Source organism: Chlorocebus sabaeus, chromosome 2, assembly GCF_047675955.1.
Source record: "Chlorocebus sabaeus isolate Y175 chromosome 2, mChlSab1.0.hap1, whole genome shotgun sequence".
Taxonomy (NCBI): Eukaryota; Metazoa; Chordata; class Mammalia; order Primates; family Cercopithecidae; genus Chlorocebus; species Chlorocebus sabaeus.
Window position 1 is genome coordinate 7801640 of NC_132905.1, and position 23800 is coordinate 7825439.

The 23800-nt window shown below is 43.1% G+C and overlaps 1 protein-coding gene across 5 annotated transcripts; it reads left to right on the forward strand.

The window, feature by feature from the left end:
* The first annotated feature begins 51 nt into the window (after nucleotides 1-51).
* AURKA (aurora kinase A) lies at nucleotides 52-23131 on the forward strand. Of its 5 annotated transcripts, none has more exons than XM_008013497.3 (9): nucleotides 52-155; nucleotides 4096-4142; nucleotides 5746-6022; nucleotides 7969-8023; nucleotides 9458-9649; nucleotides 11061-11199; nucleotides 19059-19207; nucleotides 21866-22040; nucleotides 22185-23131. In XM_008013497.3, the coding sequence occupies exons 2-9, from the start codon at nucleotides 4101-4103 to the stop codon at nucleotides 22365-22367; spliced, it is 1212 nt and encodes a 403-aa protein (XP_008011688.3). In that variant the 5' UTR covers nucleotides 52-155; nucleotides 4096-4100; the 3' UTR covers nucleotides 22368-23131. The 5 variants fall into 5 exon arrangements, with proteins under 5 accessions (XP_008011688.3, XP_008011693.3, XP_008011698.3 ...); XM_008013502.3 differs by having other exon boundaries at nucleotides 82-169; XM_008013507.3 differs by having other exon boundaries at nucleotides 124-345.
* The last annotated feature ends 669 nt before the right edge of the window (nucleotides 23132-23800 follow it).

Consider the following 23800-nt stretch of genomic DNA (forward strand, 5'->3'; position numbering starts at 1 on the left):
AGGCGTCGGGTTTGTTGTCAACCAATCACAAGGCAGCCTCGCTCGAGCGCAGGCCAATCGGCTTTCTGGCTAGAGGGTTTAACTCCTATTTAAAAAGAAGAACCTTTGAATTCTAACGGCTGAGCTCTTGGAAGACTCGGGTCTTTGGGTCGCAGGTGGGAGCCGACGGGTGGGTAGACCGTGGGGGATATCTCAGTGGCGACGAGGGCGGCGGGGACAAGGGGCAGCCGGCCGGAGTGGCGGAGCGTCAAGTCCCCTCTCGGTTCCTCCGTCCCTGGGTGTCCTTGGCGCTACCCTGTGCCCGCCCAGTGCCTTTGCATCCGCTCCTGGGCACCGAGGCGCCCTGTAAGACACTGCTTGTTACTTATTACAGCTAGAGGTAGAAGGGGTTTGTTGAGTGGTGTTGACACGCGCGGGAGGGGTGGGTGAGCGTCAGATTGGATTTTGTTCTCGGAGATCACCTGGGTAAGAAAAGCACAGAAGGTCGCTGCTGTGTTGGAGTTCACGTTCTAGTGGGTAGGGAGTCAGACGGTAAGCGTACGGAGAACTTGCAACTGGGGTGGGTGTTATAAAGGAAAAGCAGGAGTGCGGTTTAACGGGGGCCGCTTTAGATAGAATAGCCTAGGAAGGTCGTTGTCCTGGCTGGATGAGTGGGTGAATTGATGAATGAGAACCTCCTTGCAGAGGCCTTCCGGGTCCGTACTTCTCAGACCGTAGACCTTGGAGTAGTTATATCGGGATAACTTGGAGAGCTTGTTAAAAATAGCTCCACCGAGAGCCTGGAAAATCAGGATCTCTGAGGGATAGGACCCAGGTGTCTAGTTTATTAGCAAACTCTCCAGATGATTCTTTGATTTCATTGAGAACTAGGGATGCAGACCGGTGCATGCAAATCGTCTGGGGACGTTAAAATGCAGAATCTGTTTTCTTAGACCTGGGGTTGGGCCTCAGAGTCTCCATTTCTAAGATTCATCCGGCTGAGGTAGACGTAGCCACTGTCGTTAACTCTCGTAATGTCTCTTCCTCTTCCTTAACCTTCCTTGTCCCTTGAATTAAACGTTTTTCAGCAACCTACTCAATTCGTCCTTCCCTTCATCTCTGTAGACATGCACAGGTCTGAAGGAGGAAGGAATAAACCCGTATAAACCTCCTGTGCTATTAGCCTAACAACTTTTCTATTCAGAGTGGTAGGATTTCCGGTTTGAACTGAATAGATCCTGTGAAAGTCATCTGGTTGCAGATTAGAGTCACCTGAAGGGCAGTCTTATTGGCGTTGTCTCCAGAATTCTGGATTAGAATCTTATTCCATTCTGCTTGTTACTCAATTTCCCTAGAAAGAAAAGTAGAATAAATTGGAGCAAATGCCTGTAGCTTCTGTCAGAAGAATGTTAAATAAATGTTGTTAGGCCTCTGTGATCTCATTAGACTGCTACTTGTAATTATAAGGGAAGTAAAGCATTAGAGCATGTGTGAAAGTAAATGTTTCATTAACACAAGTGGGCATTTCCTTGCTGTTGTTTATTAACTTTAACTTACCCACTGTTTTTTATAAAGGCTCCTGCCTGTAGTCTGGGCCTGGCTTCATCGTGGAGTTATTTGCTTAATTGTAAAATGGTAATTTTAATTTTTTTTTGAGACAGGGTCTTACTCTGTTGCCCAGGCTAGAGTGCGGGGACATTTGATAAGAAACTTCAGTGAAGGCCGGGCATGGTGGCTTATGCCTGTAATCCCAGCATTTTGGGAGGCTGAGACGGGTGGATCACCTGAGGTGGGGAGTTCCAGACCAGCCCAACCAACATGGAGAAACCCCGTCTCTACTAAAAATACAAAATTAGCTGGGCGTGGTGGCGCATGCCTGTAATCCCAGCTACTCTGGAGGCTGACGCAGGAGAATCGCTTGAACCCGGGAGGTGGAGGTTGCGTGTGAGCCGAGATTGTGCCACTGCACTCCAGCCTGGGCAACAAGAGCAAAACTCCATCTCAAAAAAAAGAGAAACCTCAGTGAAATGAAAGACTGAACTACACACCTGGGGGAAAAGCCTAATAAAGGGAGCAAAAAGTCCAAATGCCTATGGCAGGGGACTTGTTTGAGGAAAGAAAGAAGCCTTGTGTGGCTGGTGCACAGTCGAGAAGAAGAGATGAAGTCAGAGAGGCAGTTAGGGTCCATGTTCTGTGAGACTTCAATAGGCCTGTCTATGCAGGTGAGGAGTTTGCATTGTTTTGATTGAGTTGGGGAGCCATGGGGGTCTTCTGAACCAAGGACCAACACATCTGACTTGTTAATGAGATTGTTGGCCTCAGTGTTGAGAATGGACCATAACGGGGTACGGTTGGAAGTTGGGAGGCCGTTGCAAAAAATTCAAAGGAGAATTACGGTTTGACCAGGTGGTAGTAGTAGAGGTTGTGAGCAGTGATCTTGAAGGTAGAGCCTACAGAATATGCTCATGGATTAGATGAGGGGTTTAAGGGAGCGAGAACCTCTTAAAGGGTTATTATGGCAAGGCTTTTGGCCTGAGCAACTGGCAGGATGGATTTGCCATCAACTGGGATGAGGATATCTAGAGACTAGATTTGGGGAGGTGAGAGTGCGGAGGGATTAGGACTTCTGTTTGGGACATGTTAAAATGGAGATGCCTCTCAGATAATCAGGTGCGGATGCTGCATAGAAAGTAGAAAATGTAGATGAGGAGTTCAGAGGAGAGGTCTGGGCTGAAGAATGAATATTTGGGAGTCCTCAGCCCGTAGATGGTATTGAAAGCAAAGAGACTGGATGTACTCGACTAGGGAGTAACTGGAGATGGAGAAGTCGTTCTAGGCCTGAGCTCAGGGCACACCCATGAACAGGGAGGTGAGAAGTGGAGAAGGGAAGCGGTTCGGTTTTGGATATGTTAGGATTGAGGTGCCTGGCAGACATTTCTGGGAGATCCTGGGCAAATCCTTGGATATCCAAGTCTGACAGTCCAAGGTGAGATTAGGGCAGAAGATGCACTTTGAGTGGTCCTCATGAAGGCATTTAGAGCTGAGGCACTGGGTGATATGGATTCCTGTGAAGGTGTAGATGGAGAAGTGGAGGGTCCAGGGACTCATTCTTGAGTCACCCCAGACCCTTGATCGGGCAACAGTGAGACTGACCCAGCAAGGAGGGAAAGATAGGACGACTAGGTGGTAGATAAACCTGGAAGTGAAGTGAAGAAAAAGGTGTAAGATGTGATCAACCTTGTCGGATTCTGCTGAGGATGCAAGTACGAGGAAGGTGGAATTGACCCTTGGGTTTGGCAACAGTAGGTGCCAGCCATGAGCCTGACAATGTGGTGGAGACAAAAAAGCCAGGTGGGGATGGGCTCAGGGGAGGGGAGAGGAGGAGTAGAGGTGGCAAGTGTGGATGGTTCTTCTGGAGCTTTGCTGTTGGAGAGGAGGGGGTCATGGTTAGCAACGATAATAGAATAAAGAGGACTATTTTATTTTACTTTATTTTATTTTTTTGAGACAAAGTCTCGCTCTTGTCCCCCAGGCTGGAGTGCAATGGCATGATCTCGGCTCACTGCAACCTCCGCCTCCTGGGTTCAAGCGATTCTCCTGCCTCAGCCTCCCAAGTAGCTGGGATTACAGGTGCCTGCCACCATGCCCAGCTAATTTTTGTATTTTTAGCAGAGACGGGGTTTCACCATGTTGGCCAGGCTGGTCTCAAACTCCTGACCTCAGGTGATCCGCCCGCCTCGGCCTCCCAAAGTGCTGGGATTACAGGCGTAAGTCACCATGCCTGGCCTAAAGAGGACATTTTTAAGGTAGCAGGTATGCCAGCAGACTGCACAGGGATGGAAGCGATCCGTTAGAAGAGAGATGATGGAGCCGCAAGACCATCAGGAGTGAAGACTCCGTGTGAGAGAGGATGGGATGCAGTGTCCAAGGGGAGGTTGGCCTTGCGGGAAAAGCACATGTCTGTCCCTCCCTCATTAGCTTCATTTGGACAAAAAGTGTAAAATCCTGTGTGTTGTGGAGGCCTTTTGATCAGGGAACTGTAATGTTGCCTATCAAGCAGCAGCACTTTAAGCAGGTGGCTTTGTTCAAATTAAAGGTTCTTCTTTTTCTTTTCAGGCATCATGGACCGATCTAAAGAAAACTGCATTTCAGGGCCTGTTAAGGTAAATTGAATAATCTGTAATCTCATTCACATTTATAAACCCACATGGAGGTTGGTCTTGTTGGGAATTCTTTCCACCTTTACTTTGGGTTATAAATTTAGATCCCTTACTGTGCTCCTGGATATAAATTAGTCACTTTTCTTGTGTTCGGTAACATTTTGCTGATTCTTAGAGTAGCTTTTTTGTTCTGCTTTGTCTTATAATTGGCTGCTTGAGTTTCTATATCCCTCTATTGTATGCAAGATAATAGTAATAATGTATCCAGCAGGAGTCCAAAACTTTTAAAATTGGCCATAAATATAAAATAATTAGAGAAGGCTACCTTGAATTACTGTATTTGATTCTCAGTTCCTATGATAACGGCTATTTAAAAAATTGCTCTACATTTAAAATATTTCTTTATATTTGTCTTTGAATGCCTACTATGTTGTGGACAGTGTACTAATTTCAGGAGTAACTGACTTTGAATTTGGAAGTCTTAACACCCTCTCTTTGTAGGGCACTCATACCATTGAGCTGGGGATGGACTTTTAGGCTTTCATTTCTAGCACTTGCCCCTCACTTACAATGAGCTGTTGAAGCTGGAGGAAATCTCATCCCTCCTACCCATTTTAGTTTGATTAGCTCAGGGTGTTAGAGTTAACTTAACTATTTAAGCTTGTAATACAGTACTTACAGGTATATAAATAATACATTTCAAGGCTCACGCCTGTAATCCCAGCCCTTTGGGATTGACCAAGTGGATCACAAGGTCAGGAGTTCAAGACCAGCCTGGCCAAGATGGTGAAACCCTGTCTCTACTGAAAATACCAAAAATTAGCCAGACGTGGTGGTATGTGCCTGTAATCCCAGCTACTTGGGAGGCTGAGGCAGAGAATTGCTTGAACCTTGGAGGTGGAGGTTGCAGTGAGCTGAGATCATGCCACTGCTCTCCAGCACTTGCTCGTGACAGAGCAAGATTCCATCTCAAAAATAATAACACATTTTAGTAATAACTTTTTGAAGTGCCTACATTTGTTTCCTTTTTGTCACAGTTTTTTGCTCAAGTCCATTTTGTCAATACTTGGAAAATGAAACATTGGTTAATTAATAGTATAGTAATAAGCTTATTGTGGAAAATCCTGGCCATATGAAAACTTAGACTCTTCCAAAACTTCATGAAGATAACCAATGTTGAACGTTTTGACAGATTTTTTTTGGTCTTTTTCTTAAATGTATATTATCAAAGAAATTTCAATGGAACTGAGATTTTGTCATAAAGTTTTTGTATCATAGCTTTTTGCCAAATAACAATTTAGTGTCTATTTCCAAATTATTGAGAAATTCTAGGAAGTGTTTGTCTCCTTCATTAATGGATATTTGTTAATAAAGCATGATTTTTAGGGGTGAGGAGTTGGAGGGGGTAGAAAGTATCATTCGGGTATTCTTAGCCACATACTAACTATCCTCTGGAAGTACTGATTAAAATACCTTTTCCCCTTCCATCTCTTATCCGTGACATTCATTATTTTGCTATACTAGAGAACAAACTTTGTGAAATTCTCAAAATATTCATATTTTGCGTTCACGAATACCAGAAAGTTTGTTTTCTCTTCCATTCTAGCCTGCAGCTCCAGTTGGAGGTCCAAAACGTGTTCTTGTGACTCAGCAATTTCCTTCTCAGAATCCATTACCTGCAAATAGTGGCCAGGCTCAGCGGGTCCTGTGTCCTTCAAATTCTTCCCAGCGTGTTCCTTTGCAAGCACAAAAGCTTGTTTCCTGTCACAAACTGGTTCAGAATCAGAAGCAGAAGCAATTGCAGGCAACCAGTGTACCTCATCCTGTCTCCAGGCCACCGAGTCATACCCCAAAGAGCAAGCAGCCCCTGCCGTCAGCACCTGGTAAACTAGCTTTTGAGACTCATTGGATAGTCATTCTTTGTTGTTGTTGCTAAAAAAGCAAGTGTATATACTTGCAGTTACTGTTTGTAGCCTTAGCTTTTATATCTGTTGAGGATGGGGAGAAAATATGGTGTCTGGGTTGAAGTAACAGTGTCTGCCCATGGGCCAGATCTGTACTAAAAATACAGACCTGATTCTCACTCTTTTGGAAGAGTGGGGCACCCAGGGAGGACACAGCACCAATTGGTGCCCTTTTGATTGCTTGTTAGTGGGTCTGGATGTAGGGTGCTTGTAGTAAGTGACTTGAGGGACTGAGATCTAAAGTTTGGGGGAAATCCAGAGAAGTGGATGAACTGAGGCAGGCTGTGGTGAGGTCACCATGGGCATTGCTGGCCATGGTAAGGAATGGGGCCTCATCTCTAGGGCATTTGGAAGCTACTGAAGGTTTTTTGAACTTAGAAGGGAACTTTGCCTTTTAGAAAGTTTACTGTGGAAGGCCGAGCGTGGTGGCTCACACCTGTAATCCCAGCACGTTGGGAGACTGAGGCAGGTGGATCACCTGAGGTCAGGAGTTAGAGACCAATCTGACCAACGTGGAGAAACCCCGTCTCTACTAAAAAAATTAGCTAGGTGTGGTGGCGCACGCCTGTAATCCCAGCTACTCGGGAGGCTAAGGCAGGAGAATCTCTTGAACCCGGGAGGCAGAGGTTGTGGTGAGCTGAAATCGCGCCATTGCACTCTAGCCTGGACAACGGGAGCAAAACTCCATCTCAAAAAAAAAAAAAAAAGTTGACTTTGGAAGTACTGAATAAATTGGAGTAGAACGCTGGATTTAGGAGTACCAGACAGGAAGGAGGTTGAGGTCAGAGATGGCAATAACCTGCTGTGTGTGGAGCAGAGTAGATGCTGTTATTTACCAACTGTCGAGTGCTCATTCCCTGCAGGCTCTGAGATAAGTGCGTGCTTCATCCACGTCATCTCGTTCAATCCTTGTAACCACTTCATGAAGGTAGCCAGTTATTAACTCAGTTATACAGAGGAGGAAGCTGAGACTCAGAAGCAGTTAACTTATCCAAAGACAAGCCAGGATGGAGAGGTGCACACAGATTTGAGAGCTCATTTATGATGCAGACTCATTAGAACTGGGCAATAAATTGTACCTGAAAAATGAGTAAAGAGGAGTTACGGATGGTGATTAAATTGATATTAACTGAGTTAGTGAACTGGGGGTTGCGGGGTGCACATGTGACGGTTGCGGGGTGCACATGTGACAGGGGCACCTGGAGGAAGAGTTTGGACCTGCATCCAAATATCTGAGCAGACCATCATGTGCTGTTCGAGTTTGCCATGTTGGAGACAGACCGGTGGAAATGTTCCATATGTTCTTGTGGCTAATGAAATAGTTACCTCAGTCCTCTGCTGCACAACTGTTCCTTGTGCATTTTGCCGAATTAGTGGCTTTTATTTTTACATTTCCCCTTGGCAACTAATATAATGGAGGGTGGCTGGCTTATGTTTTGCTACATGTTGGTGATAATTTGTACATAGGGTATAGACTGTTGGCTGGGCCACCTAGTAAGGAGAAAAGGTGATGAGGTGGCAGCTTGTCATGTATGGGAAGATTGGTAATTCTGCCACAAAAGTTCTTCATTTGGAAACTGAGGCTTCAAAAGAACCTTCATAGTCTGCCTTTAATTTATCAGAGAGGGACCCGTCTATATATATGTCTGCTCGTCTTTAGAAATTCTGTAAAGACTTCACGTGATGGAAGTCAGGGTGTAGTAGTCCTTTTTTTCTATAAGGAAAACTTAAAAAAAAAACCCGGTTTATCATTCTTGACATACCATTAATATTTTGGTGACCAATTCTTTGATTCACCTCTATTCACAGCTTAGCTTATCCTATATCGTTATTCTAAAAACAGGTTTTTAACTTATTCCATATAGAAAATAATCCTGAGGAGGAACTGGCATCAAAACAGAAAAATGAAGAATCAAAAAAGTAAGCTTTCTTATTTACAAAGTTCTGTACTATTCTACTACATTATATCATTTTGTTGCAAATTTAGTTGTGGGAACTCTTGGGGGAAAAAATGAGGCCTTTATTTTCATTTAGAGGATATAAATGTTTCCAGATTTCCAATCTTAAAAAAAAAAAAGGAATTTTGTATATTGAGGTATTTTGCTAGGGACTCAAGTGCTTTAAAAAATGGCTTTCAAGGCCTGGTGCAGTGGCTCATGCGTGTAATCCCAGCACTTTGGGAGGCTGAGGTGGGCGGATCATGAGGTCAGGAGATCGAGACCATCCTGGCTAACACGGTGAAACCCCGTCTCTACTAAAAATACAAAAAATTAGCCGGGCCTGCTGGCGGGTGCCTGTAGTCCCAGCTACTCAGGAGGCTGAGGCAGGAGAATGGCGTGAACCCGGGAGGCGGAGCTTGCAGTGAGCTGAGATCGCACCACTGCACTCCAGTCTGGGCGACAGAGGGAGACTCCATCTCAAAATAAAACAAACAACAACAACAACAAATGCATTTCAAATTTAGAAAAAGTTTGTATGAATTTGTTACAGAAATGTGTGGAAGTTCCTCTCTGTCCTTAGAAGTAACCACGACATATGGTTTATGTGTCTGTGCTTTTTTATTGTATAAAAGTGCAAGTTTTTAAAAAATAGAATATGTTGCAGAACTGTATACTCATATATGACTGAGGGTTTTGACAGTGTTATGGTTTTAGTTCTTTATTATAAAGGTTGGTTGTAATGTCTTCCCCAGGGCTTTTCTAAAATCCTACTCTTAGTCTCTGAACTGTCTGGATTCTAGAATATACTAGGAGGAGCGAGGAATGAACCCACAGACTTTTGCTTCTAGCGGCCTAACAGAGGCTAAGAGTCTAAATCCACTGGTACTCATGCCCCAGCTAGCCTGTGGGCTCCGTCCTGCTTCCATTAGTAACAGTGGCTCAGTGGCTCAGTGGCTCTGTGTCCACCACCAGAGTGCTTCTCCACCCAGAGAGAATTGGCACCTCTGGGACTGGAGGGAGCGGCTGTGGTTAGTTTGAAACAGGCCCCCAGATGATCCGGAAGCATTCCTTCCTCTCTGGTCACTTATCCTTTGTATGGTCTTCAGCGTTGTCATGGGCCTGTTCCTCTGAGCATAGTACAGGCTTGGGACATTTCCCAGAGAGTGCTTCAGATCCAAAACCCGAGACTGTTCCTTGTCACTGACTCTTCACACCTAACGGCAGCTAGGGACGTCAGGGTTTCATGTTGCGGCAGCTCTTTGATAGTGGTTGTTGCCTTGGTTCTTGCTGAGGATACATATTGAGTACAAGTTGGAATATAAAATTATTTATAGAATGTGTCTACTACTCATTGAGAATTTGTTAGAAAAGCTTTGTTTTCCTCACATTCTAAAATGTTCAAATTCCTTCCTAGGAGGCAGTGGGCTTTGGAAGACTTTGAAATTGGTCGCCCTCTGGGTAAAGGAAAGTTTGGTAATGTTTATTTGGCAAGAGAAAAACAAAGCAAGTTTATTCTGGCTCTTAAAGTGTTATTTAAAGCTCAGCTGGAGAAAGCCGGAGTGGAGCATCAGCTCAGAAGAGAAGTAGAAATACAGTCCCACCTTCGGTGAGTTTTCAAGTTCATGTTCAAAACAATATTCACCCATGCTGCACCCCTCCCCCTCCTGTAACGTCAGCCTCCCACTGCCCAGGTCCGTGCACTCGCTCTTATGAGGCACTGTCCTCAAACGCATGGCCCCGGTTCCTCACCTCCCGCTCCCTTATGAAAAAGATTAGATAAGCTTCTGTACCACACTGGGTTATAATCGTTCTCCTGTGATTCTCCTATGCTCTTCATGTTAAAATAAAATTGTATTCCTTTTCTTTTTTTTTTTTAAAGTATAAATTTACTTTTTAGAGGGCCTGCTTTTCATAGTACCACAAAAAATGATTAAACTTGTCATCTTTCAAAGAGCACTTAAGTGCTCTGATCCTGAAAAATCACTTGAGGATTTAATGTTTTGTTAATGGAATAGTTTATATGGGCAAGTCTTTTTGGTGGATAATGAAGGGGAACGGCACCCCTCATTCTGAAGTATGCAGGGGTTGTGAGCAGCCACCTGCAGGTTGACTAGGGCTGGTGGGTTTTTGTTTTTCCTTTTTTTCTTTTTCCTTTCAGTGTTTTTCAGATTTGAATCAGATGCTAATACTTCAAGTCTGGCCACATTAGGCCTGGTGTGTCTCTACCTGGCAATACCTGGCTGGGGCTGGGAGGGGCAGGCATCTTACATGGGCTGTGCTTCCCATTGCCTGCTTCCCACTGGCCACAGTCTGCACCTGCCCAGTCTGCTCAGCACCCATCTACTGCCATTACTGATCACTGCTTTTATCTGTCACAGGGTCTGGGTATCAAACTACTGTGGCAATGCCTTTTTTTTTTTTTTTTGAGATGAGTCTCGCTCTGTCACCCAGGCTGGAGTGTAGTGGCGTGATCTCAGCTCACTGCAACCTCCGCCTCCCAGGTTAAAGCGATTCTCCTGCCTCAGCCTCCTGAGTAGCTAGGATTACAGGCGTGCACCAACAAGCCCAGCTAATTTTTGTATTTTTAGTAGAGACGGGGTTTCACCATATTGGCCAGGCTGGTCTCAAAGTCCTGACCTCGTGATCCTCCCACTTTGGCCTCCCAAAGTGCTGGGATTACAGGCGTGAGCCACTGTGCCTGGCCATGTGCTTTTTTTTAGTATGTAGATAATTAATATTCAGCTGAATTTTCCTCCTAAGAATAAAGGTGCCTAAAGGAAGGAAATAGTCTTAACTAAACCAGAGGTCCATTAATACTTTGAAATGCTTGTAAAATGAAATGTGGGTCTATGTATTTTTCTTGGAGTGGGTTTACAGTTTCAGATTCTCAAGTGGAGTTTGGAGTGTGGTTTCATGTGAAACACCACTGGTTTTACATGAAGAGTTTGTTTGACATTTAGTACATAGTCTTCTGTCAGCTCCAAACCAGGCGTTAGAATGTTTATCCTTTGTTGCAGGCATCCTAATATTCTTAGACTGTATGGTTATTTCCATGATGCTACCAGAGTCTACCTAATTCTGGAATATGCACCACTTGGAACAGTCTATAGAGAACTTCAGAAACTTTCAAAGTTTGATGAGCAGAGAACTGCTACTGTAAGTGTTCATTTATTGTCCAGGCTAATTGTGTTTCCTGTATACGTGTCCTCCATAGCAGTGTACCTTTCATTATAGTAGAGTGGGTGTTGTCTTGACGGAAGGATAGCTTAATATCAAATATTTGAAGTGGAAAAATCAAAAGAGCTTAGTTGTACCATATGTACAGATAAAGTCTAGAACCAGGCAGAATGTTGTGTCTGCTTTTGTGTCTAGTTTGCACAGCTGTTTTCTATGGAAATGTATATAATGTATATCGATAGTCACCCTCATTTTCTTTAATAGATTTTTAATTTTAGAATAGTTTTTACTTTTCTTTCTTTCTTTTTTTTTTTTTTTTTAAAGGGACAGGGTCTTGTTATGTTGCCCAGGCTGGACTAGAACTCCTGGACTCAAGTGATCCTCCACCTCAGCCTCCCGAGTAGCTGGGACTACAGGTGCACACCACTGTGCCTGGCTAGGATAGTTTTAGATTTACAGAAATTGTGAAGGCAGTACAGAGACTTCCCATAGACCCCACAATGAATTTCCTGCTAATTTTCCCACTGACATCTGCATTAATATGGTACATTTGTCACAGCTGATGAATCAATATTGATGTATAACTGTTAAGTCCACATTTTATTCAGATTTTCTTAGTTTTTATCATGATTAAATTGGGCTTATGGGTTTTTGAGGGGAGAGCAGAGGTAAAATGCATTCTTATCACATACCAGGGATGTACACTCTTATGCCTTTTAACTGCGGATGTCAGCTTGATCTTCTGCCTGAGAGAGTGTTTGTCTGGTTTCTTCACTGTAAAGTTACTATTTTTCCTCCTTTCCATACTGTATTTCTTCAAAGGAAGTTACTATGAATAGCCCACACTTAAGGGGTAGAGAGTGGATGGAGTATTTCCATAAATTATCTGGAATTCTGTGCCACAATAAGGCTGTTCTCCCTTATTTATTTCATCATTTATTTATTTAAAGATGTAGACTCCTGGGTATTTATTTTATCCCTTGAGCTATAATCCAGTACTTTATTTTGTGGTTCAGATCACTACAACTTTGGCCACTGGGAGCTTTTTTTCTTTGTTTTGTTTTTCTTTTTGAGACGGAGTCTCGCTCTGTTGCCCAGGTTGGAGTGCAGTGGCACGATCTCTGCTCACTGCAACCTCCGCCTCCTGGGTTCAAGGGATTCTCCTGCCTCAGCCTCCCAAGTAGCTGGGAGTACCGGCACCTACCACCACGCCTGGCTAATTTTTGTATTTTTAGTAGAGATGGGGTTTCACCATATTGGCCAGGCTGGTCTTGAACTCCTGACCTTGTGATCTGCCTGCTTTAGCCTCCCAAAGTGCTGGGATTACAGGTATGAGCCACTGCACCCAGCCTGCTCTTTTTCTTTTACCACGTTCCTGGGAAAATCACTGTAGTTTTGTCTTGCGTGTGTGTGTGTGTGTTTGCACTTTCTTACTTTTTTTTTTTTTTTTTTCCTTTTTTTGAGATGGAATCTCACTCTGTCGCCCAGGCTGGAGTGCAGTAGCGCAGTCCTGGCTCACTGCAGCCTCCGCCTCCTGGGTTCAAGTGATTCTCCTGCCTCAGCCTCCTGAGTAGCTAGGATTAATAGGCATGCACCACCACACCCAGCTAATTTTTGTATTTTTAGTAGAGATGGGGTTTCGCCATGTTGCCCAGGCTGGTCTCTAACTCCTGACCTCAGGTGATCTGCCTGCCTTTCAGCCTCCCAAAGTGCTAGGATTACAGGCGTGAGCCACCACACCTGGCCTTGTACTTCTTTACTTTCTGATACAAGATGCTGAAGCCTCATCTTGTATATTTCCTGCTCCTGTCCTAGAATCGAACCATTTCTCCAAGGAGCCCTGGTTCCTCTTCTTGGAGAATGTTATTATAAACCAAGATCTGGGCACTTGTACTCATTGCTACTGTGGTGTCACTACTTCTAGGCTTTCAGCTGACAGAGCAAGGAAATATTTGTGGATAGTAATCTGTGTATAGATTTATCCATCTCTCTCTTCATTAAGCATACCATGAATTCATACCGATGTCTTCAAGTTGAATCCATTACCATGTTTCATTCTAACTTCCTCCTGTTTACCTGTAAACTCCCACTCCAAAAGTGAGAAACCTGGGTTTCACTGTCCACCATCCTTTTACTTAATTATTCAATTCCAGTATACATGTATAATGGTATCGGAATTGTTAACCAGCTGCATGGGAACCAACTTGATCAATTAGAGTGCTTATGTGCACTTCCTTTGGCCTTTGTCTTAAAGACTCCACTAGTTTCCAAAGCTGCTTGGATCAACACTTTACCCTTACACCCTTTAGTAAGATGGTTTCCTACATTTGTAATGCAGTGAGATTCTTTTGTCACAATCTGCATGCCCAGGATGGAATCATTTACATTTTCATATCCTGAGATTGATTTTTGTGTGTTTGCTGTAAAGTTCTATGAATTTTGACAAATACACAATGCCACGTATCCACCATTACGATATACAGAATAGTTTCACTGCTCTTGAAAAATAATCCTGTGTCTCAGCTACTCATCCCTCCCAACGCTTCCATCTCTGGCAACCACTGATCTGTTTACAGTCTTTATTGCTTTTTCCAGAATATCATATAATTGGAATCATAACAGTATGTAGCCTTTTTAGATGGGCTTCTTCCACTTAGCAGTATGCATTGAAGATTCATCTGTATATTTTTGGAGGCATGAGAGCTTGTTCATTTCTTTTTATCACGAAATCATATTCCACTATTTCAATATATGGAAGTACCTCAGTTTATTCATCTACTGAAGGGTATCTTGGCTGATTCTGGTTTTTGGCAGTTATGTTTTGGCTATAAACATTTGCATGCAGGTTTTTGTGAAACATAAGTCTTCAAATTAGTTGGGCACATATCTAGGAGTGCTATTGTCAGCTTATACAGTAAGACTTTATTTTGTTTTGTGAGGAACTGTCTTCCAAAGTGATTTCTACATTCTATTTTACATTGCATTACAAATGTAGGAAACCACCTTACTAAAGGGTGTGAGAGTAAAGTGTTGATCCAAGCAGCTTTGGAAATGAGTGGATTCTATAAGACAAAGGCCAAAGGAAGTTCACATAAGCACTCTAATTGATACAGTTGGTTCCCACAGGGCAGCTGGTTAACAATTCTGATACCATTCTACAATGGCAATACGGTATCAGAAGCAATGAATTGAGATCCTATTGCTTCTCATAGTTGCTAACATTTGATGTCAGTGCTTTGGATTTTTGTTTGTTTTGAGACAAGGTTTCACGGTCACTCAGACTGGAGTGCAGTGGCGTGACCACCCACCTCAACCTCCCTGGCACAAGCAATCCTCCCAGCTCAGCCTCCCAAGCAGCTAGGACTACAGGCATGTGCTTCCGCGCCTGGCTGATTTTTGTATTTTTTTGTAGAGACAAGGTTTTGCCTTGTTGCCCAGGTTGGACTTGAAATCCTGGTCTCAAGTAACTCATGCCTCTCAAAATATTGGGATTACAGGAGTGAGCCACTATACCTGGCCTAGTGTTTTGCATTTTAGTCATTCTAATGGGCATGTGGTGGTATCTCATTGTTCTGATTTAGTTTCCTAACAACATTCAATGTTGAACATCTTTTTTTTTTTTTTTTTTTTGAGATAGAGTCTCGCTTGTCACCAGGCTGGAGTGCAGTGGCACAATTTTGGCTCACTGCAACCTCCGCCTCTTGGGTTCAAGTGATTCTCCCACCTCAACCTCCTGAATAACTGGGACTACAGTCATGCGCCACCATGCCCAGCTAATTTTTGTACTTTTAGGGTTTCACCATGTTGCTCAGGATGGTCTCGATCTCTTGATCTTGTGATCCGCTTGCCTCAGCCTCCCAAAGTGCTGGGATTGAGCCAAGGCGTGAGCCACCGCGTCCAGCCTTGAACATCTTTTTATGTGTTTATTTGCCATCTGTGTATCGTCTTTGAGGCACCTGTTGGAATCTTTTGCTTTTTTGAGTTTTAAGAGTTATTTGTATATTTTGGATGCAGGTCATCTGTCACACATGTTTTGCAAGTATTTTCTCCCAATGCATGCCTTGTATTTTCGTTCTCTTATCTATGTCGTTCACAAAGCTGTTTTTATTTGACTTTTTTGAGAAAGGGTCTTACTGTGTCACCCAGGCTGGGGTGCAGTGGTGCGATCTCTCTCACTGCAGCCTCTACCTCTTGAGCTCAAGTGATCCTCCCTAGTAGTTGAGACTACAGGTGGGTGCCACCACGCTGAGCTAATTTTTGTATTTTTTGTATAGACATAGTCTCACCATCTTGCCCAGGTTGTTGGTTTTTTTTTCTTTTGAGACAGTCTTTCTCTGTCACCCAGACTGGAGGGCGGTGGCGTGATCTTGGTTCTTAGCTCACTGCAACCTCTACCTCCCGGGTTCAAGCAGTTCTCCTGCCTCAGCCTCCCAAGTAGCTGGGATTACAGGTGTGCGCCACCACGCCCGGCTAATTTTTGTATTTTTAGTAGAGACGGGGTTTCACCGTGTTGGCCAGTTTGGTCTCGAACTCCTGACCTCAGGTGATTTGCCCACCTCGGCCTCCCAGAGTGCTGGGATTGCAGGCGTGAGCCACTGTACCCGGCCTCCCAGGCTGTATTTTTAATAAAAGTCCAAATGTGTCAGTTTTTTCTTTCATGATTGTGCTTTTTGTGCCTCTCCTTTTTTAAGTGATTAGAATTACTTGTTTTAAGAAGTTGAGTCTTAATTTGGGCCGTTTCTTATTGGATCGACAGCTTGATAAAGCATGTTGGATGGTGGTTACTTTGATTTTTTTTCCGTTTCTTGGTGGAGATCTCTGGGTAGCGTGGACATTAGTTTTCTTTGTTTTTGGCATTGATGTACATGGCATTTAAAATCAAGTAATTTTACTTTCAGTATCTGATGAAATCACACTACTATGGACATATGGCCCTTTGGTCTTGTCTCTGCAACAATGACATGCTGTTTTACACTTAAAGACTTAATCTTAAATGTTTGTGCTTCTCCTAAGTAGAAGCAGATCTCTAATTTACTTTTTAAATACTAGCTAAACAAATCAGCTTCTTATTTAATTGGCAATTAATATTTCTTTATGAGTTCAGCTTTTGGGCCAGCTTTCTCTTACAGCTCGATAAGGAAATCTGTGCTCATTCGTGGTAGTGACTGCCTCAGGTGCTCACATTTTACCCTTGGGTTTTTTCCTTGTCATCTTGCTTACGGTGGGTTGGAGTTGGTTGTTTTGGGTCAGTTAATCTTTTTCTTCAGTTTCTGATATTGATATCCTACTTTAAAAGATTCACCTTATACCAACAGTATAAAATTACACATGATACTACTTCTCTGTTTTCTCTCCTCACACCCAAGGCTTCAATCTAGATGGAGTTTTGGTGTAAGCAGATAGCTATTTGAAAGAAAATGAAAGATTATTTCTGTCTAGATTCCTTTGCAGTTAGAATGAATACGCATGTACCTGTTTTCCTTTTCAGATGAATTCAAATAAAACTAATTGTAGTGACACGTCAGTGACCTATCCATACCTGCAGTCTAACAACATGTGAGGTGTGGAGGGAGTAGCAGTGCCAGAGAGCCGTGGCGAAATGAATAGCTTCTTGTCTGGAAATGACTGGAGGAGTGAAGTCCATTGCCTCTTGAACTTTAATGTGTGCAATTAAAGCATCAGCAACTCAAAGGCGGTGTAGTCAGAAGAGCAGCTTTCTTATATTTGCCTTCAGTTTATTGTGGTCTGAATTTTGATCTCTGGCTTTGGACTGAAAGAATGAAAAGTGTTTTTTCTGCCAGTGACATTTGGTGTTTACTCATCTGTTTAGTAAACCTTTTTGATGTAAAATAATGTTCAGTCCTGTCTAGCAATTGCTTTAGAAAGGAAACTCAAACTTTAGGCAGAGCTAAATATATTTTTTCAATATTCAAACAGTTATCTGTATGATAAAATAAATTCTGGGCCAGGCATGGTAGCTCACACTGGTAATCTCAGCACTTGGAGAGGCCAAGATGGGAGGATCCCCTGAAGTCAGGAATTAGCAACCAGCCTGGGCAACATGGGGAGACTCTGTCTCTACAAAAAAAAAAAAAAAAAAAAAGAAACAAACATTAAAAATTAGCTGGGCATGGTGGCACACACCTGTAGTCCCAACTACTCGGTAGGAGGATTGCTTAAGCCCAGGAGTTCAAGGCTGCAGTGAGGTCTGATCATGCCATAGCAATCCAGGGTGGGTGACAGAGTGAGACCCTGTCTCTTAAAAATAAATAAGTAAATAACATACATACATACATACATACTAGATTTGTTGGCTAAATCTTAGAGATAGGGACTGGAAAACTTTTCTTTTTTCTTGCTTTTTTTTGAGATGGAATTTCATTCTTGTTGCCCAGGCTGGAGTGCAATGACGCGATCTCGGCTCACTGCAACGTCTACCTCCCGAGTTCAACCAATTCTCCTGCCTCAGCCTCCCGAGTAGCTTGCACCACCACGCTCGGCTAATTTTTGTATTTTTAGTAGAGACAGGGTTTCACCATGTTGGTCAGGCTGGTCTCGAACTCCTGACTTCAGGTGATCCACTTGCCTTGGCTTCCCAGAGTGCTGGGATTACAGGCGCCCAGCCAGGCAAACTTTTCTTACAAGATAGTAACTCGGCAGGGTGTGGTGGCTCATGTCTGTAATCCTAGCTCTTTGTGAGGCTGAGATGGGAGGATCATACTTGAGGGTCAGGAGTTTGAGACTAGCCTGGTCAACATAGCGAGACCCCGATCTCTATTAAAAAAAAAAAAAAAGATAGTAACTTAAGGAAATAAAATTAACAAAAGGACTGATTTCTTACGTACTTCTATGCTGACTTAGTGTAACCCAAAATTTAACATGCTATTTAATAATGTCATTGCAACTGCTTTTTAGTTTCTGTTTATTGTTCAGGATAATTTCTTTCTCCTGATATTCTTGAAGTAAATTTTTAGCTTTAAACAAATTCTTCTGTCATAGAATGATCTTCGTTTTAAAAAAAGAAATTGACTATACTTGAAAAGTTAATTTTATTTTTCTAAAAAAGAAAAAGGCAGTATTTACACACCTGAATCCTTAATTTGTACCAGTTCTTTGGCACTGCCTTACTTCCTTGCTGCGGGGCCGTTTGTTGCCGAATGGGGGTGTAACTGTTAGGTTGGTGCAGAAGTAACTGTGTTTTGCATTGAAATGGCACCAACCTAAGAGCTAGCTCTAACTAGCTGAATGTCTTCTGTCTTTCAACATCATACCAGCTGTATTAGCAAAGAGATAACTAAACATTGGGTAATTTCACTTCATGCTAACCACTATAAATTGGTTCAGTTGATTGTGTGTGTGTGTGTGTGTGTGTGTAGACTCATGTATAATTTCTACAATGCTTGCTTTAAAACCTGCAAAATGTGTTTTTTGTTTTGTCTTTTCCTTTTTGAGACAGGGTCTCACTCTGTCACCCAGGCTGAAGTGTGATCATGGCTCACTGCAGCTTTGACCTCCTGGGCTCAAGCGATCCTCCCGCCTCAGCTTCTCAAGTAGCTGGGACTACAGGCATGCACCATCATGCTTGGCTAATTTTAAGATTTTTTTTGCAGAGATGGAGTCTTGCTGTGTTTCCCAGGCTGGCTTTGAATTCCTGGGCTCGAGTGATCCTCCCACCTCAGTCCCCCAAAGTGCTGGGATTACAGGTGTGAGCCACTGTGTCTGGCCAAAACCTGCAAACCATGTTAAATCTATGTTGTGTTCCTTTCAGAAGAGATGTCTAATATTAACTTGTGTTATACAAAATCTAAAACATAGGTTTTCAATATTTTTTTTAACAGTATATAACAGAATTGGCAAATGCCCTGTCTTACTGTCATTCGAAGAGAGTTATTCATAGAGACATTAAGCCAGAGAACTTACTTCTTGGATCAGCTGGAGAGCTTAAGATTGCAGATTTTGGGTGGTCAGTACATGCTCCATCTTCCAGGTATGTAACTTTAGAGGTGGAAGTTGTTTGGTTTACCAGAGCCCTGGGAGCTAATCATGAGCCAAATATAAAATATTTTAGTGTAGATTTTGTGCTATAAGAGGGGTAGGTAGCTAACCCAGAAGTACCTTGGAGTCATTTAGGCTTAATAATAAACTAGGGTTTGCAAGAAAATTTTATTCTGTGGTGATTTGGGGCTATTAACAGTGTTCTAGGCCTAAGGTTAAAGATGCTTAATGTCCTTAGAGGCTAATGAGGGGATGAATGAGTCAACAGATAGGACAAGTATATGACAGAGGTGAAGTGCCCATGTGTTGAGGGGGAGGAACTCTTCACCTCTGCTGCTTCCTGGATGAGGAGATGGGGAGATGTTCCAGAGGACAGCACCGACAAAGGTCTAGTGCTCAGACTGCAGGTCATATCAGGGAACTTGAAACACCAAATTAGTTTGGTGGAGCTTTGAGGGCAGTGGTGAGAGATTCTCTTTGGTCTGCCTCTGTCAATAGTAGGGATAGTCCTTTCTTGTCCCCTCTCACAGCTGAAGCAGAGATGTCAATCTCAAAACAATTCAAATCTTAAAGAGCTTTCCACATGAACTACAATATCTTTACTGTTTTAAATTTGAGTTTAAATAAGCTTTGAAACTTCACGTGAAGTGGGGCATTTTAAAACATACATCTACCGATCAAGGTTTGTCAACTTTGGAGGACTCAAATTATAGCCAGATGACTTAAAAATCAAGCTAGTTAAAAAAAAAAAGTATAGCCTAAAATAGATTATATGTGAGGGAGAAATCCTTTGCTTTTGTTACAGAGCACTTCTAACTGTTCCCAGCAATGCATTGAATCTGCTATCAAAGTCTTTTTTTAAAAAATACTGGTTGTCATTAGTGGGAGCTGTTATCTGGTAAGACAAACCAGAATAAAGAATTATAGGCTTCATGGAATTGCAGAGTTAAACTATTTTAACTGGTTGAACTGTGATAGAAAAGATGGCTTCTTGCTTTTTGAAAAGATTGCTTACATAACCGATAGTCACTTCACTCTGAATCCCAGATGTTAATCATCATCATTTCCTGGTTATTGCCTCAGTTTGAGAACCCCCGATTCAGTCTGTTGGTGGTGATGGAGGGGTTAGAGGACCAGAGTGGTAGCTTCTTAATCCTGCATCACAATTCAGTAGTGACTGTGTGCTCAGTGGGTGCCAGGCCTGACTGAACACAGCACCAGGGCTGTGACAGCGTAAGCATCTATGGTGAAGAGCAGCTGGTGGCAAAGCAATATGAAACCACACGTACGGTTCTGGCTGGGTATCTGCTGTCCCCAGCTTTTTTCCAACCTTCATTACAAAAACCTAAACCGATAGAAATGCGGAATTGGTAGTTGATGGCCTGTCTATCCAGTGCCTGTGTTCAGCAGTTTTTCCCATGTAGTCAGATTGGCTGCATCTACTTTTTTGGTGAACACTTGAAAATACGTTGCAAACATCATGATGCTTCAACCTTAAGCACTATGATAGCATGCATTTCCTAAATAAGGATATTCTCCTATATACTTAGAACCACAATCACTCCTAAGAAAATTAACAGCATTGTCAATATCTAATATTTAGTCCATGTTCAAATTTCTCCTATTGTCTGTGACATCTTATAGCTGGTTTGTAAAATCAGAACTCAACCAAGGCCCATGCTTTGCATTGGATTGTGTCTGTGGTCTTAAGCCAGACCAGGCTCCCACTTTAAAGAGGACTTTTCTGATTGTGTTGCCACTTGGACCTTTATTCCCCGTATTTGCTGAAAACTGGAATGGAGGTCTCAGGGCCTGAAGAGATTCAGGTTAAAAATTTTTTTTTTTTTTTGAGCCAGAGTCTCACTGTGTCGCCCAGGCTGGAGTGCAGTGGCGCAATCTTGGCTCACTGCAAGCTCTGCCTCCCAGGTTCACGCCATTCTCCTGCCTCAGCCTCCTAAGTAGCTGGGACTACAGGTGCATGCCACCACGTCCAGCTAATTTTTTGTATTTTTAGTAGATACGGGGTTTCACCGTGTTACCCAGGATGGTCTCTATCTCCTGACCTCGTGATCCCCCCACCTCGGCCTCCCAAAGTGCTGGGATTACAGGCGTGAGCCACGGTGCCCGGCCAAGTTAAATATTTTTGGCAAGAGTACTTCATAGGCCACCCTCAAAATTTCAGCATCTCTCATACCAAGGATCTATCACAAGGCAGCATGTATCTACATCTCCACCCTAGTGCTGTTACAATGGGACAGTTTCTAGTGTCTTGTCATTGCGACCAGGCTCTTAAGATTCTTAGCATGTCTGTAATATCCACATGCAGAGGTAGAACTCCAAATCGTATTTGCAGAGAACTCTGCATGGCAACTTTTATATGGTAGTGATACATTCAATTTCTTACATTCTAGATCATTCAGGGCGGTTCTGGAGTTGGACAGATTTGGGGTTAAGCTTGGTGGCTAGCTGTGTGACCTTACACACCTCCCTTCATCTGTTTCCTATGGGAATTTATAATAGTAGCTACTTCCTAGGGCATAGGATCTGGCCCAGGAGAAGTCCTCAGTGTTAGTGGAATCTTCAATGATTATTAGCAGCTGTTGTGATCATAGAACCAGAAGCACATCAACCTGAGCCTCCCTCTTTTTAGGAGGACCACTCTCTGTGGCACCCTGGACTACCTGCCCCCCGAAATGATTGAAGGTCGGATGCACGATGAGAAGGTGGATCTCTGGAGCCTTGGAGTTCTTTGCTATGAGTTTTTAGTTGGGAAGCCTCCTTTTGAGGCAAACACATACCAAGAGACCTATAAAAGAATATCCCGGGTAAGATGCAACTGAAAAGGACCCAGCACATCTGCTGGAATTCTTTCCTTATCAGCCTGAACTTCAGGCCAAGATCTGAATATCTGTACTATTTGATCTCTCTAACCTGTGTTTTGTGATATTTTATCATTTGTTGTACTCCAGGTTGAATTCACATTCCCTGATTTTGTAACAGAGGGAGCCAGGGACCTCATTTCAAGACTGTTGAAGCATAATCCCAGCCAGAGGCCAATGCTCAGAGAAGTACTTGAACACCCCTGGATCACAGCAAATTCATCAAAACCATCAAATTGCCAAAACAAAGAGTCAACTAGCAAACAGTCTTAGGAATCATGCAGGGGGAGAAATCCTTGAGCCAGGGCTGCTGTATAACCTGTCAGGAACATGCTACTGAAGTTTATTTTACCATTGTCTGCTGCCCTCAATCTAGAACGCTACAAGAAATATTTGTTTTACTGAGCAGGTGTGCCTTAACCTCCCTATTCAGAAAGCTCCACATCAATAAACATGACACTCTGCAGTGAAAGTAGCCACGAGAATTGTGCTACTTATACTGATTCATAATCTGGAGGCAAGGTTTGACTGCAGCCGCCCCGTCAGCCTGTGCCAGGCATGGTGTCCCCACAGGAGGCAAATCCAGAGTCTGGCTGTGGGGAAAGTGACCACTTTGCCTGACCCGATCAGTTAAGGAGCTGTGCAATAACTTTCCAAGTCCCTGAGTGAGTGTGTAACTTATTGGGTTGGCCACGCCTGGTAAAGCTGTTGGAATGAGTATGTGATTCTTTTTAAGTATGAAAATAAAGATATTTGTACAGACGTGTATTTTTTCTCTGGTGGCATTCCCTTAGGAATGCTCTGTGTCTGTCCAGCACCCTGGTAGGCCTGATTGGGTTTCTAGTCCTCCTTAACCACTTATCTCCCATATGAGAGTGTGTAAAATAGGAACATGTGCTCTACCTCCATTTAGAGACTTGCTTGGGATACAGAAGAGGCCGTGTGTCTCAGAGCTGTTAAGGGCTTATTTTTTTAAAACATTGGAGTCATGGCATGTGTGTAAACTTTAAATATGCAAATAAATAAGTATCTATGTCTGCGTGGAGTACTATGTAATTCTTTCCACCATCTGTTCATTGTTGGCCTGGAAATGAGCAGGGGCAGAGAGGAGCAGGTCTCGCCCTCTTCTAGTCCTGCCTCTTCTGGTATCTCCTGTTGGGCGTACTCCTAATACTTTGTTATATATAGTGTTTATATATTTGCCGTCTGTCCATCGACTAAAGATACAGTGAAAGTGACCGTGATGAAGGAAAAGTAGAAGTGCTGAACTTAGAGCTAGTAGAGAAATCTGCTTGCACGGCCAATGCTCAGTGCAAGAAACTGGACAGCAGGTGTGTCAGGATATATCATAACAAAGTGGCCAACATAGAGAAACTTAAAAACACGACTGAGTAAAATTGCAGTTGCCAGCCCTCTTGGGACAAAGCTTCTGGTTCTCACAGTCTTGAGCTGAACTGACTTTGACATTCCCAAATAGTTCTTGTGCCATCCTCCCAAGCTATAGTTACTACCACGTGACTAACTTCCCCAGTGTTACCAGTGAGACTTGGGATGTTTCTGCAGACAATCCCACACAAGCAAAGAAAAAGCTCATTGGAGTAGCACATTAATACACTGGTCACAGTGCCACTTCATCAACAACCATGGCTTACCAGAAGGAATATTAAAAAGTTCATAAAGATGTTTCACAGAATTTAAGCTGCTCA